Below are 14,916 nucleotides of genomic sequence, written 5' to 3' on the forward strand. Positions count from 1 at the left end.
GGGTATATAAACAGCATTTGCTTTTTGTTTTATTTTTTAAAAAATAGGATCTCACTGTGTAGCCCAGGCTGCCTTGAACTCACTATCTCCACCTATAGAGTGCTGAAATTACAGGTACATGCCACGGTGCCTGTAGCAATGTTATATTCTAATAATCCAAAGAAGATTTTAAGGACAGTTAACATTTGCAGTTGCATTAAAAAGAATAAAAACTTTAGGAATATATTTGACCAAGGAACAGAAAGCTTATATACTGAAGGCCACAAAATAGTGCTGAAAGGAACATGGAATATCTCATGTACATGGACTGGAAGATATGTTAGATATGTTGATACCAGGATCCCAAAGTGATCAGCAAATTGCTGCAATCCCTGTCAATATGAAGTCTTTCACAATGCAAAACTCACCCTAAAATTTATATGGAACTTCAATCTCAAATGGCCAAGAAAAATCCAGAAAAGGGGGAAAATTTAGAGGCCTCTTTTTAAAAACGTAGCACAGAGTCGTGTTGTAGTGACACAGGAAGAGCAAGGCAGACGATCCAGTGACTCCCAGCAGGATCCAAAAGGACGTGTGCAGATCACAGTGCCCCCACCATAATAAGTGAAAATTACAGAAAATAAGAGCAAAACCTTAACAACAATGAAGCCGGAAGAAAACAGAAAACATTCATGACTGATATGTGTGGTGGTTTCTTAACCGATACAGAAAACACAAACAACAGAAGGCAAAAAATTGTTCCTGAAATTGGTGAGAGCATCCCAGCCCACTTGACAGACACGTGGATGTGTGCACTGCCGCTCAGAGTGCAAAATGTGGAGCGGTTCAGGAATTCTCCAAGATATTAGTAGCAGAATTACTATATGACCCTCAATTCCACTCCTGGGTATAGACCCAGAGGGACTTAGTGGGCATCTGTACACCACTGTTCACACCACACCATACATACATAAAAACAAGCCACGGTGCCCATACACAGATGGACGGACACACAAACAGAATATGCATGTAAACAATCTAAGAAAAAAACAGGATGCCGACATAGAACATGGAACCTTGAAAACTTGCTAAGTGAAACAAGCCAGCTCTCAGAAGACCCTGTGTGCAGGAGGTGCCTGGGAAGGGCAGGCTCACAGATAAAGCGGGGTGATGTGAGCAGGGGCTGGAGGCCAAAGGAGGGGAGGTGGACCTAGAATGGGTACTCTGGAATGATGGGAAGTTCTGAAGACTGTAGAGGCACAGTGTGTGGCGGCTACAACATGCTGAGTGCACTCCATGCCACGAAACACTATATCAGAAGTGGTTCAGACGGGAAGTCTTACGCATATGCTGCCATAGCAAAAATTGGAAGCTAAAAGAAATGGCTGTATTTTAAGGGTAAGTTGATAGATTTACAACTTGGGAGGTTTTAGGACATTAAATCAGATCTCTCCAGAGGTGACGATAAAAGGTATTTTACATACACATATTTACAGTTATTGAAGATCTTGCTAAAGACACACAAAAAGCTGGGGCTTGGCGGGCAAGTGTGAGGACCAGAGTTCAGGTCCCCAGCACTTCTATTTGGCATTCAGGAGACAGAGTGGGATCCCCAGAGCAGGCCAGGAGCTAGCCTTAGGTGACTGGCAAGCTCTACACAGGTGAACACACTACATGCATGCACACCACATAAATATTCGACAAGCTCTATGGCAGTTCTGAGCCTTTGTGACTTAAATCCTATTTTAAGAGCCGTCAGAAACTTGGACTTTGTAAGGCGTGCTTGGACACTCATGCATTGTTAGCTCTCTGGATTGTGCAGATGACTCCAGGAAAGGAAGCCACCAGCTCTAGGTCACTTAACGTGATTCCAGTCCGTGTTCAGTGGTCCTGTGGCAGATCAGGATTCTGCTGTTACCTACCTCTGGTCAAAAGAGAGGGCCATGGCTCGGATCCCAGCATCACAGCCTGGGTAGGCAAAGAGCTGCCTGAGGTCAGACACCCGCCGCACGACCACCACGCCGTTATCTCCTCCAGTCAGCAGGTACTGCCCGTCTCTGCTCAGCTGTATGGCCTGTGAGACAGCAACAGTCAGTCATGGCTCTAAGGAAGTGGGCCTAGCTATGACTGCCACAGCAGCCCAGGCGTGGGCTGGGAAGATGGCAGGGGCAGTGGAAGCAGTCCATAGTTCTTAGGACCCTGAATTATGGAAGGCTTGCCATTGGTCAGAAGTCAAATCTCCTGCCTTGTTGAACAGATAGGCTCAGCTTGAAATCTGTGTTCTGATTCTGTAATGTCCCTATACTCCCTACAAAAGCCTGTGGGTCAGATGTAAACCGCCTATTCCTTCATCTTAAGTGATTTTTTTTTTTGAAAAGTGGTCTCATGGAGTTCAGAATGGCTCTAAACTCTAAAGTAGCTAAAGATGACCTTGACCTTTTAATCCTCCTGTCTCACAGCCCAATTCTGAGACTCTTGGCAAGCACCGCACACCCAGGTCCCTGGACAAGCTGGCAGGCATGCTATCAGTTGTGCTATACCCCCAGCTGCATATTATATTTTTAGTTATTGAGAAAAAATTTCCATGCCTCATGAATATTATGATTCTTAGTCTAAATGCTCATAAGTAAAGTTTTGTCAGGTCTTGGGACACCCCTCTGCCTACAGCCACTGTCATAATAGTTAAACACGGAGTCCTTGAAGCCTAGAACCAGGTGTCTTCCCCTTGTGGAAAGTGTGTGCACCCATGACAGAAGGCCCCCTCTACTGCCATTGCCTCCCCGTGTCCACTGTCAGATTCTTCCTTTTTGTTCCCAAAGCTGGTGGCATACGATTCCAGCAACCCTGGCAGGTACTAGCTGCCTGTCCACTTAACCACAGTGGACATGGACACACAGATTGCCATCCTCTGAAGAACAAGCTCTGCCCTGGATTTGTACGTATAATGTTAGCATCAGCACTTTAAATCTTTATTCTTTGATTGGGCAGTGGTGGCGCAGGCTTTTAATCCCTGCACTTGAGAAGCAGAGGCAGGTGGGTCTCAGTGAGTTCAAGGCCAGCCTGGTTATAGAGCGAGTTCCAGGACAGCCAGGACTGTTACACAGAGAAACCCTGTCTTGAAAAACAAAAAACAAAAAACCAAAAATTTATTATTTGACAATTAAAAAAATAGAGAAAAGGAAGGACTGTTTGCTATGTATTCAGTTCACACTGGTGCGACTGTCAGTAGTGCACTGAACACAGCTTATTCTCAAGAACACAGAAATACATCTATAAAGTGTGGAGGGCAGCTTTGTTGTATCTTTGTTGTATCTCATTAACTAGATACATATTATTAAGAGTTGTGTCTGGGATGAAGTGAGATGAAGATTTAAGATGCATGGCATCTTCAGAGCACCTTAATGAACCTGCTTCCAGGGTAAGAAACAGTTCCTAGCTTCTCTTACAGGGAACGGTTACCTTCCTCTGGCATGTGAGCCACATGTATCTACTGTGCGCTCCCCTCCCTCCAGGGCCGTCTGCTCACCAGCTCTTATTCAGCCCTCTCTTCAGTATCCAGTCTACTGTGCTAGATACCTGAGGTGGCCCCAGGAATGCTCTAACTCAGCCCTGGTCCCAAGTGTTTTGGACGGTGCCGTGGCTACACCGGTGCTTGAGGACATCCGCAGGCCACAGCAATCTGCTGGGGATGCCCACATCTTAAACAGTCTGGGAAAAGAGAAAAGGAGTTCTCTTGAGGGACGTGGTGGTTAGACTTTATGATGTAGCCTTGCTGGAGGAACTGCGTGCTTAAATCCGAGTTCTTCATTAGAGCACCTGCATAGTGTGCAGCCAATGCACAGTGTCTCTTTAAACCAAAGTGCCGGTGAGCAAAATGACATCAAAGCAAAGGCAGGTGGGAAACCTTGATTAGCATTCAAGTGGCCATGCTGCCTGGTATGTCAAAGAAATGAGTTTTTGGTCTCTGCCGGCGACTGATTCTTTTTATTTCTGGGTATCTGGGGTTCCAATCCACAGTTTCCTTGCTTTCCTCCTAAGGCAGTGAGCTGGTAAAGCGTCACTCTCTGGGGCCTGGGACAGAGAGTGCTCCTTTTAGGCTAGCTCGCTTTAATCACATGGTTGCCACTTACAAGTTAGAATGATAAAGTACAGGCATGCTGGGGAAAGGCAATGGATTGTTTAGGCCTAAAATCCAGTAGGGAGTTTCACAGGGGAAAAAACGATGGCTTCAGGGTACAGGGGAGCCTGTGATGTGAACAGTCCACAAGAGCCCCCCACCCCCGCCCGCTGCTGCCTCGAGGCTCTTCCCAGAGCCTCTGGTCTAACTGAACACCATAGAAACTGTTCTAGCTAGTGAACAGCTTCAAATTATTTTTACAGATTTATTAGTATAGCTGACAATATAATCGCAGCTCACAATGACAGATTATCAACATTATTATTGTAAAGAAAGGAGGAGGGAGAAGCCGCTGATGTGCACTTGGCTTAAACGGCATATGATGGGAAATAAGGGAGAAATAAAAGCGGAGTGAGTTTGCCTGAGCACATGCGTCTGAGGTGGAGGAAACTCTCAGACAGCCAGCAAGGGAGAGGGGAGAAGTGACCTTGTACATGGGTCACATGCACCTCTATTCCCATTTTAGAAAATGACAGGACGCCCCAGCTTTTCTCATCCCATATACACACAGCGGCCTGGAGGTGAGAAGGAAGGGACCTTGAAAAATAACCCCTGGCTCTTTTCCTCGACCTCTAAGGTTTGCAGAGCAGGACCTGGGCTGTGCACTAGATTAACACTCCGTATAGACAGAGGGGAAGTGGTTCCTGCCATGTGGTGCCCAGCTCTCCAGCATGTCAGGGTGGCCATCAGCTGCCGACCTAGAGAATGTACAATTCCTCCAGTGCTGCCTCTTCAGATGTGATGAGAAACCAGTTTTAGGTAGAGTTTAGTTTAGCTTTGGTGCACAGTAAATCTTAGAGAAAAAGAAACACACTGCAGGATACTGAAAACCATCAGGCTGCCTGTACAAGCTGAAGGCTACTGGCTTCGTTGTGGCCATTTGCAAGGAGTAGCCACTGACTGGTGTCCCACTGCCGGCCACATCCGTGACCCCATCCCTAAGTGCTATCTAATGGTGACCCTTTGGCATGGGAAAGAAGTCCCCAGCTATTCAAAGCCAGGTTTCCTTGGTGATCTCTGTCCCCCTTACCAGTCAAGCTTCCCAGTAAAATTGGGAATCTGCAGAGCCTGTGGCACTCACCCTTATGTGATCATCAGTCTCCACGGTGGCCTGCAGCTTCCCGTTCACACTGAAGGTGCAGAAGCAGCCGTTTTCATAGAAGATGACACAGTGACCCTCTCTTGACGCTTGGATGAGTTTTGGTTTCAGGCAGTTTTCAGGACCCTCTAAAGTCCTTAACAAGTCTCCATTCATGGAATGTATGAGACATGGCCCTTCTGAGAAGAGGAACAAGAAGCAAAATTATGTAATGAAAACAGACATGGAGGGTGGTGTAGCTCTGCGGGAGTGGTTCAATCCCCAGTATCGGTGAATGGAGGAAACTAGACAGATCAGCTGGGCTGCGGTGCCATGGTACAGTTGTACACAGCCCTCAGAAAGCTGTCATATGTCAGTTACTTTGCCAGCTCTCGCTTTCCCGGGAGGGAGGGGGGCACGAGAAGCCAAGTTGCACGTGCTCACTCCCCCTCAGAGACAGGAAGTTTATAAACTTCTTACTGACACCACTGGGGAGAAGCAGAACTCCAGAAGGAAGCGTGTCTGCTGCTAGAGCAGCTTTATGGGCGGCTGGGGTCAAACGCTGCTGCCACCAGGCACATGGGACCCCTCCTCACCACCCAGCCCAGACGGAGCAGACTGTGTTGATGCAGCCGACCTGGGCAGCTTCTCTCCCACTGCCTACAGCTTCACTCTTGAAATGGAGGCCCTGGTAACATCTTCCAAGCTCCAAATCCACACTGAGTTCCTTCAGCCACTATTAAATGGAGTGATCTTATTTCCTCAAATGCCCAAAAAAAGCAGTGACTTCTGCCACTGTCAGCTCCCCAGGGGCACCCTGGACACACACACACCAGAGCCTTTCTGTTTCTACTATATACTCACCATATGAAGGTAAAGGAAATAAGAACTGTGTGGTGCGTGTGGAGAGACGGGGAGGACAGGGTCTGTGCCCTGCTTCACCCCTCGCCACATGGAATAACTCCCTGCTGCCACACGGCTGCTGACAGCAGTGCCTCCGCTAGGGATGCCTCTCTGCTTTTGTTGGGCACCAAAGAGTTAAGCTTTTTTGGTGTTCTCCAACATAAGTATCAGTCATGTCTTTGGTTTTGCAGTCCCAGCATACACGAATTTTATGCACAACTCCCTAAATAACACTAGCTCCACGACAAAGCAGTTCAAATTTCAGTTATCACAGCAATTGTATTAGGCTATTGTATTATAGCTAGCTCGTCAGTCCTTAACCCTTATGTTAATAGCAGCTGAGCATTGTTGGGAGCCCCCACATCACAGTGTTCACGGTATATTTGACCAGTATCTGCTGTTCAGCTCACACACAGACGGCAAACAGCATCTGTGTCGCCTCCTTGTTTCGAGGTGATAACCATGTGGCGTTTTATAAGCGTAGATAACAAGAAAAGGTCCTGGAGTGAGAACTTCGGTAGAGAGGTGAGTACAAATGGAGTTTTATGTAGAGAGCACAGAGTCAACTTCGGATGCTGCCAAGACACTAGATGTGCAGCCAGGAAATGAACAAAGGAAACTGTTGGCATACGCAAAAAGCGCTGTAACAAAATTGATGATGTCCAGAAGAAATGATACTTAAAAAGCCTTACGTTAAGGGAACCCCGGAGGGTAGTTGTGACACACAAACAAAAGAGAAATGAGAAGCTGGCACAGCAGAAGGGCACTAGCAGCTCCCCGAGGCAGAGACAAGATGCTTAGGCACTCAGGACAAGAAAGAGGTGTGCACTGTTCACCTGTTCACAAGGACATGAATCTGCATGGCTGAGTTTGTTTGTTTTTGAGACAAGGACTTACTATGTAGCCCTGGCTATCCTGGTACTCACGATATAGGCCAGGCTGCCCTTGAACTTACAGAGATTTCCTTTGCCTCTGCCTCCTAGGTGATTAGATTAAAGGTTTTGCCATGCCTGGATTTTTTTTTTTAATGTTTTGACAAAAAAAACCATTTTAGACCATAGAAGAATGATTAAAAGAAAAATTTTCCACTGAGATTTCTGTTTGTATGGCATTTTACTGTGCAAAGCAAGGATGGCCTACAATAGTAATTAATCTTAAGTTCAGATGCAATCTAAGAAGTCAAATTACTTTTTCACTGCTTTAAATATTCACTCTGCCTTGTTAGCTACGGTGACTCAAATAATCGGTCTTCTGAGCTTAAAATACACGAGGGTTAGGAGTTCTCTGTGCTCTGTTCTCAGCACGGAGAGGTGGGACATGGACAGACTGTCATGGCGGAGGGAGGGGGGGAGAGGGGGCAGACACTGTCACGGCGCAGGGAGAGGTGCTGGACTGCTGACAGCTCCTTTGCTGGAGGTTCTCAGTTTGTTGCATTTACTCTTGGAAGGAGCACTCAGTATCCCTAAACTAAATACAAAATAGTGCTAGCAGCAGAAGCATCCAGCAAACCAAGTCCTTTCTATTCCAGTGTCTGCTACTCTAGGACTGCCTAGTCCTGAAATCTGGAAGTTAAGCAGGGTCAGGGACTGTTGAGGTGGCTTAGCAGGTAGGTACAGGGACTGTTGAGGTGGCTTAGCAGGTAGGTACAGGGACTGTTGCAGAGCCTGATGCCCTGATTTCAATCCTGGGGACCCACATGGTGGAAGAAAAGAATCAACCTCTCACCACATCTGACCTCTCTACACATGCTATGGCTTAAATGCAGGCATACACAATATAGGTGGGGTCAGGATTTCCATTCAGCTTACTGGAGAACAGAGGAATAAACACACACACAAAGATGCTCCTGTCCCTGCTTCACAGAGAGGAAAACACTAATTGGCTGCTGTCTATAGAGTATCTTGAAAAACTTGGCTTTTGGCCCTGGTCAGAATGTTCTGGTTATATGTGGACCCTTCTACCCCACCCCTAACTGTAACTAGTGATAATATGGAACATGACATTTAACTTTATTTCATTTTAGCTAGCTTATATTTAAGTAGTTCTGTGTGGCTACCATACGGACTGGAGCTTTAGGGAACAGAAGTCAATCTTATTTCTGCTCATAATAATACATCATCTCATAATAATACATCATAAGAGGATCCAACACTTGTATAAAACATAACTTTACCTTGAGAACCACTTAACACCAGACCCAGCTCAGCGCAGACGGCAGCACAGGTAATCTCATAGTCATGGCCTGTGAGGATGGCCCGAGGAGTGGTGGTTTCACCTTTAGCAAGAAAAAAAAAAGACAAATCAACCCCAGCGTATAAAGATTTAATAACTTGGTGTTGATTATGATCTATGCTGAAGCCTGAAGAGTTTTCAATTTGTCCAAAATTTATTTTAGGACTAGATCCAAACTTTGCTACAGTTTGATTTTGAATTCTACATGCCTCTGAACTCAAGAACCCTTATGTGATTATCTAGCAACAGCAGTTTACAGCTCAGAGATAAAGATGGCAAACCTGCATTTTCCACTTTTCTCGTATTACAAAAATTAGCATCTCAAGTAGGGATGATTCCAAGTTTAGGGTCTTGGTTAGAATGAACTCACAAAAACCATCACACAGCTAGATTAAGGCAACAACTCAGACACTTATCCATCCCATCCTCAGTGCTCAGTGAATTCCTACACAGTCAGAATGGCCATGCTGAAGCCATGGGGCACTGTGCAGGGTTTACACTTTGACAACACATTGCATCTTTATGAATTTACCTACAATGCCCCCAGCCCACAGACAGAGTTGAAATAATTTGTTCCTAAGGATGATCTATGCCTAAGCCTATATAATTTAAGATTCTGTCCAAACATTATTACAATAAAGCAACTAATCTACATTTCAAAGAAAGGTCTCCTCCTCTTCCTCAGTAGATTCCAACTCCCCTAATAAGACAACTGAAGGGCAACTCCGATCTCCAAGCAGCCTTTCTCTAAAACACCTCATAGCTGAGTGTTTTCTGATGGTAGCTCTCACAGAGTACCTCCCCACATTCCAGTCCACCAGGAGAGGCATGACGGACTCCTGTGTATTCTACTGATGGTGCTGGAGGGTTTGGAGGAAGGAGAGTGGGGGAGAGGAAATATAATAACGGGAGAAAGAACTCACCCTGCTCTGTGTCACAAAGTAAAAGCTGGCGAGAGAAATGACAGAATCACAGGTTTCAGTTGTGACTTAATTTGTACCACAAGGACACACGGGATTCTGTATTTGGCCAGAAGTACCCTGGTTTATGGCATAGCTGAGAACTGATACTGTATAACTTAAAAAGACAAATATGCCCAGAAAGTAGTTCACTCTGAACAGCTTCATTCATAAATAAATAAATAAATAGCTTGTCACTGTAACCCAGAGACTGGTTGTCTTTAGAGCCATTACCCACTCTGAGGAAATGCCCCAAACAAGTCAGGAAAACTTGTCAGAGCCCACTACACCAATAGAGGCCAGTGCTGCTACTAAAACACAGATCTAGCTTTGAAAGCAGGTGTTCTCAAGATGTAGGTCATTGAGCTCTCCCAATATTCTTGCAAAATACATGCACATGCCTAGTTTTCTTGGTGGCAGAGGAAGGAAATAGGCACAGAGATACAAGATCCCCAAAAAATGCGAGAGAGAGGACTCTACTCCCAAGAAAGGAACTTGTTTCTTGTGCCTTCCCTGGAGACAGCGGTAACTCAAGACTTTCATGACATGTGACAGGTATGCCCTGTGTATTCTACAATGTCACCATGGTATCTCTTAAGGCTTTGGTGAGTACCAGTAATTCTGATGAGGGCTCAGTGTCAGCCTAGCCCATATCCCCAGAGAAGGAAAACAAGACCTCAGCTAATAGACTAATGGGCCAGGAACAAGTGGAACCAGGAGCCTGGTTTCCTCTGATTTCAGATTGGAAACACATAGGAGGAACATACCTAACTTGTTAGAATGTCTACTTGATTTGGATTTTCCAAACCAAAAGAAATCTCTCAGAGACCATTTTTTCTCCTTAAATTCATAAAAAAGTTTTTTTTTGGGGGTGGGGGATCTTCAAAGAAGGAAATGATACAAGCCCATCTAAGCTACTTAATTTTGTATTAAAAATCATGAGATTTAGAAATAAACATTCTATGTTTGAAAAAGATAATATGTTAGCCATCATTCATAGTCCCTTCCATAACCCCCATTGTCATATTTTAAATTCCACAAAAATAGCATTATGTTATTTTTGAAATTACTGTCTAATTATATATCTTGGTAATGTTTTTTTAAAATAAACCATTAAAATCATTATGATTTAATGACTACATTTTCAGTGAAATTGTTTCTTTTTTGTTTCTATAAGTTACATATGATTTTAATGGTGGTGAAATTTGTGTTTTAAATAATCTTTCCTCAGTAGAAAGGGAAGGTTTGAAAGAAAATAAAATGAAAAATGAAAGCAATTTATATATAAGCCAAAATAAACAAAGGACAGATGGGTCATGGAGGGGCCAGACAGATATCTTAAGGTAGCCAATGCTTTTTCTTGTTTTCTAGATTTAAAAATGTTTTCTCAGGAGCTTAGTGAAGGGAGAAAGGAGACTGGTCTCAACTATTTTCTTTGTTAAATGTAAGAGATGAACTAAGAATAATCTAGAACTATGAAGTCAGAAGGTAAGGAATCTCAAAAAAAAGAGGTTACGTTGTAAACGTCCTCCTTTGCAAACACAATTCACAAGTGTGTTCTGCTTACAAAATACCAGCTTCCACAAATGCCAAACATACCACTCACTTTCATCACAGAAGTCAGCAGATGCATGAACAAACTAACACCCGGATAGAAAAGGGCCCTCTCCCGGGGTCTGATCTCTAACTAAAGGCTTGTGTAGTGCTGGACTTTGTTGGCAAAGAGTTTCCTAGTCCAGGAAACAGGTTAGACAGTCCAGGAAATGCGAGGGGCGGCGGGAGGACTGAGGACACAAGCTCAAGTAACACAACAAATTAAAAGCGTAAGGACAGAGTCATGGCCAGGGCTTCTCAGAGAGCTGGATCTACAGTGAGAAATAACAACAAAACAAAAATCCACCCATGCTGAACTTGCCGCATGTATAGGAAAACCAGTCTACAACACACGAAAACCAGTCTATAGCACACGAAGAAAAGCCATTTCCAGTTCCCTTATCTGAAGCACAGACACAGCATTCTCATTCATCTTATTAAAAACTATGTTCAAAATAAAAACAAGTTGGATTTTTATAAATCCCAATAAACCAAAGATTTTAATATCAAAATGTCACTATTACTAATATAATTCTATGGTATGGGATTTGAAGCAAACAAACATAAACAGCCTGAGCTCGGCGGACACACTGGAAATCACGTGGCATGAGACTGAAGGCAGAGGGAGTCATTGGAGGCAGGACACTGGCTCTCTGCGGAGCTAGTGCGTCGTTCACTTCTCTTAGCTACAAGGGACACATCATCTCCTGGGCTGTGGGGAGCCAGGGGATATCACTGAACAAAGAAGAAAGGTAAGAACCCACTGTATCTCCGTGTGGAAAGGCAAGAGCAAACAGCTCTGGTTATAACCTTCCTGTCAGCTCAGGAGCTGCCCCCCCTGGCCACTTCCAGCCACTTCATCCAGCACTTCAGGATGGCAGGGGCTATCAATACAAACAAGAGGGTTTGGCACAGGCATTACATCTCAGATTCACCAGTCTCACGGAAAGAGCAGAGAAAGTCTTCAGAAAACTACTAGGTTAATTCTTTTGATAAAAACCTTCAGTTGTTAGTGGATGCTGACAGTCTGTATCTTTGCTGTCTCAGAGAGCAGGATCTAGGATCTACCGAAGCCTAGACCATAAAGCATGGCAGATTCCCTTAAGCCTTTTAAAGTCTTACTGCGTGAAAATCATCATGGCTTTCAATAATGCTGGGAGAAAATTTTATCTTGTTGGTAGTTTAAGAAGCCACACTTCAAACTTCTTAAAGAAAAATGAAAAGAGAAAAAGTACAGGCTTCTAGGATTGCTTTGAAAGCTGGAGCGCGTACTTCAAAGGAAGGGTCTTTGTGTGAGAGCAGTTTTATGACTACTGATGCAGATCCCACCAAAGCTGAAAGGGAGACTCAGTGCATCTTAGGGATGGCCTTAGAAGACGATGAACAAGTCAAATGAGATTAAAGACAGCCCAAAGCCTGCCACAAATCCCAGGCACGCCAGCTCTACAGATGTGCTTTTCTCAGCACACACCAGTGAGTATGCTGGTAAAAGTGCTTGCCTTGAAGAGCCCAACTGAAACAGCGAGGGGCTCTACAACCCTGTCTGTGTCCTCTGGGCCTGTGCTACAAACAGGAGCAGTTACCTCAACACCGCTGAAGAGAATAATATATTTTTGTATTATTAAATGTTTTTCTTTGTCCCCCTCATAACATTAAATATCTTTATTAAATGGAATCTGAACTTCTTAAAATTTTGTATCTGAAAGAGGAAAAGTAATTCCTGTACTATCATAAGAAAGATAATTCCCAAGAGTCATCTCCACTAACATAAAGGAGATAAATAATCCATGTAAAAATATACTTTTTCATTATTTTTAAAAAGTGGAAGGAGTTCTTGCCATTATCTGCATCACTGCCCCAGTCTTAACAAGCAAAGCATTTCACAGCGTGCTGCGCAGTCCTCAGTGCAGCTGACATGCAGCAACAGGCACACAGCATGCTGCACTCACAGCATCTGCATGAAATGGAGTGGTCCCTGTCCAGAACTGCTTCTTCCCACCCATGCAATGGATGGCTCCTTGGTCAAGCCACCATACCCTACTGCTCACATCCGATCCCTCACTCTGACATTCACTTAGCTATGTTTACTGATGCTGCAGGTATTATGTGCCACACTGGAAAATAAGGACAGAAATACAATATGGCCCTTTGTTTGAAAATGACTTGATTTACAACAGTCACTGGTGTCTGCCAACTAGTGTAAGGCCCTTTGTTCAATCCCAACACCTCAAAAACAAAAAAATCAGAAATTAAATGGTTATCAAATCAAGTTTTATCTATTTTGTCATAATCCTATAAATTATAAGTGGTTTTAAAGGTTAAAAGACCATTGAAGCTCAAGCACATAAAAGGGCTTCATATGAAGAGTCAGCATTTAACATTAATTATTGAAATTTTTAAGTAAACACCAGTAATACAATTTTCTACATTAGTAAAATCTTGTATACCTAAAGAAAACTAAAATGGAACATGAAACTTGATTTTGTTTAAAAAAACAAAAAACAAAAAATAGAAGTCACTTGGGATCTAGGTATGGTTTAAAAAAAAGAACAAAAAACACAGAAAAGCAAAAAGAAGGCATAATGAGGTTTTAAGCCTAAGTATTTAAACACCAAAAAGTTAACCACCATAGAAGATATGCAGGCTTCTTCCCAAAGATAGATATTTGTATTTTACACATGCACTTTGTCTATTAATTGCTGTTCATTAATACAAAACATTCATGTGAAAACCAAATACTCAGCTTTCCCATGTGGCTCACCACAATGGTAAATCAAGAAAGGAAATGGTTTTTTGCCGATAAATGTTTCCTTTTACCCCTGATAAATGTTTCTTAACCCTTTCCATTAACTTCCTAATTTTTCAGTGGAAATTCTACCACCTTTTAATTATGCAAAAAACTAAATTATTTGAAATTTGTTCTAATCATTCCATCTTTATCACCCCCACCCCACGCCCACACCCGGTAACCATCATGGTCTTTTGGTGTAGTTAAACATACAGACCACCGTCGACATTGCCACAAGGTGCATTGAGGTGCCATATGTACCAAAAATGTTGATGGCTTCTTTTGTAAATCCCACTAGAATTACTAATGTAAGGCTAGACAAGGTTGGTATGAAAGTCAGTCTAAGCTCTGGGCTCATATCATTTCCCTCCTCTGCTACATAGCTGGGTTTTGCTGTTGTTTTACATGGACGCCTCTTCTAAGCCTCTGCTGAACAGTGAGTTTGTGTGGGAAATTCTACCTGTAACACTCTTCTAGGAAATGGGGCATAGTTAGTGGCAGAATGCACACTCAGCAGGGACAGGCCTGGGCTCAGACCTCAGCATGTAGTGCGCTCACACATATGCAAAAGGAAAAGAAACCAAACCCCACAGGTTCTACCGTGACACGCACTGCCATAGGAATCCGTGTAACAAGACTGTCTTTTTATGTCTTTTGTACACACCAAGCGCTTCTGTGATAGGACTGCATCAAATTCCGTACTGCTGACAATCCAGTGAAACCTAGTAAAAACTGTAGTACAGTTTAATGACTAAAAGAGGCCTCTGGGGCTATAGCTCAGTGGCAAGGCTCCATCCCCAGCACAACAGACAAAAGATTATAGCTAAGAGTGTCTAAATTTGAATCCAGACTATAGCACCTACCCACTAAATGTCTTCTCGGTTCTAGGTGAGAGACTTGGGCCTTAAGGCCAAGGCAAAAAACAAAATTTACTTTCATAGTTTCTCCATGTGTTATCCATAAAAACAAGGGACAATAAAAGAGGATTTAAGAATAGTGTTAGCTGGGTGTGGGGGGCACGCCTTTAAAACCAGTACTCAGAAGGCAGAGGCAGGTGAATTTCTGTGAGTTTGAGGCCAGCCTGCTCTACAAAGAGAGTTCCAGGACAGCCAGGGCTGTTACACAGGGAAATTCTGTCTCAAAAACAAAAAACAAAACAAAACAACGAACAAACAAAAAAGAAGTGTTAATGTGCAATGTGTCTGCA

The 14,916-nt window shown here is 43.6% G+C and overlaps 1 protein-coding gene across 5 annotated transcripts in view; it reads right to left on the reverse strand.

The window, feature by feature from the left end:
• The window catches only part of Lrba (LPS responsive beige-like anchor protein), a 504,118-nt gene that overhangs the window by 3,376 nt on the left and 485,826 nt on the right, over positions 1 to 14,916 (reverse strand). For all 5 annotated transcript variants that reach the window (XM_048424832.3, XM_048424835.3, XM_048424834.3 and 2 more), the window contains exons 54-56: positions 8,311 to 8,412; positions 5,238 to 5,434; positions 1,902 to 2,053 (exon numbers count right to left, since the gene is read on the reverse strand). In XM_048424832.3, the coding sequence (XP_048280789.1) occupies positions 1,902 to 2,053; positions 5,238 to 5,434; positions 8,311 to 8,412 (451 nt within the window). The remainder of the gene's footprint in view (positions 1 to 1,901; positions 2,054 to 5,237; positions 5,435 to 8,310; positions 8,413 to 14,916) is intronic.

The sequence above is a fragment of the Myodes glareolus genome, chromosome 20 (assembly GCF_982192425.1).
Source record: "Myodes glareolus chromosome 20, mMyoGla1.1, whole genome shotgun sequence".
NCBI classification, from domain to species: domain Eukaryota; kingdom Metazoa; phylum Chordata; class Mammalia; order Rodentia; family Cricetidae; genus Myodes; species Myodes glareolus.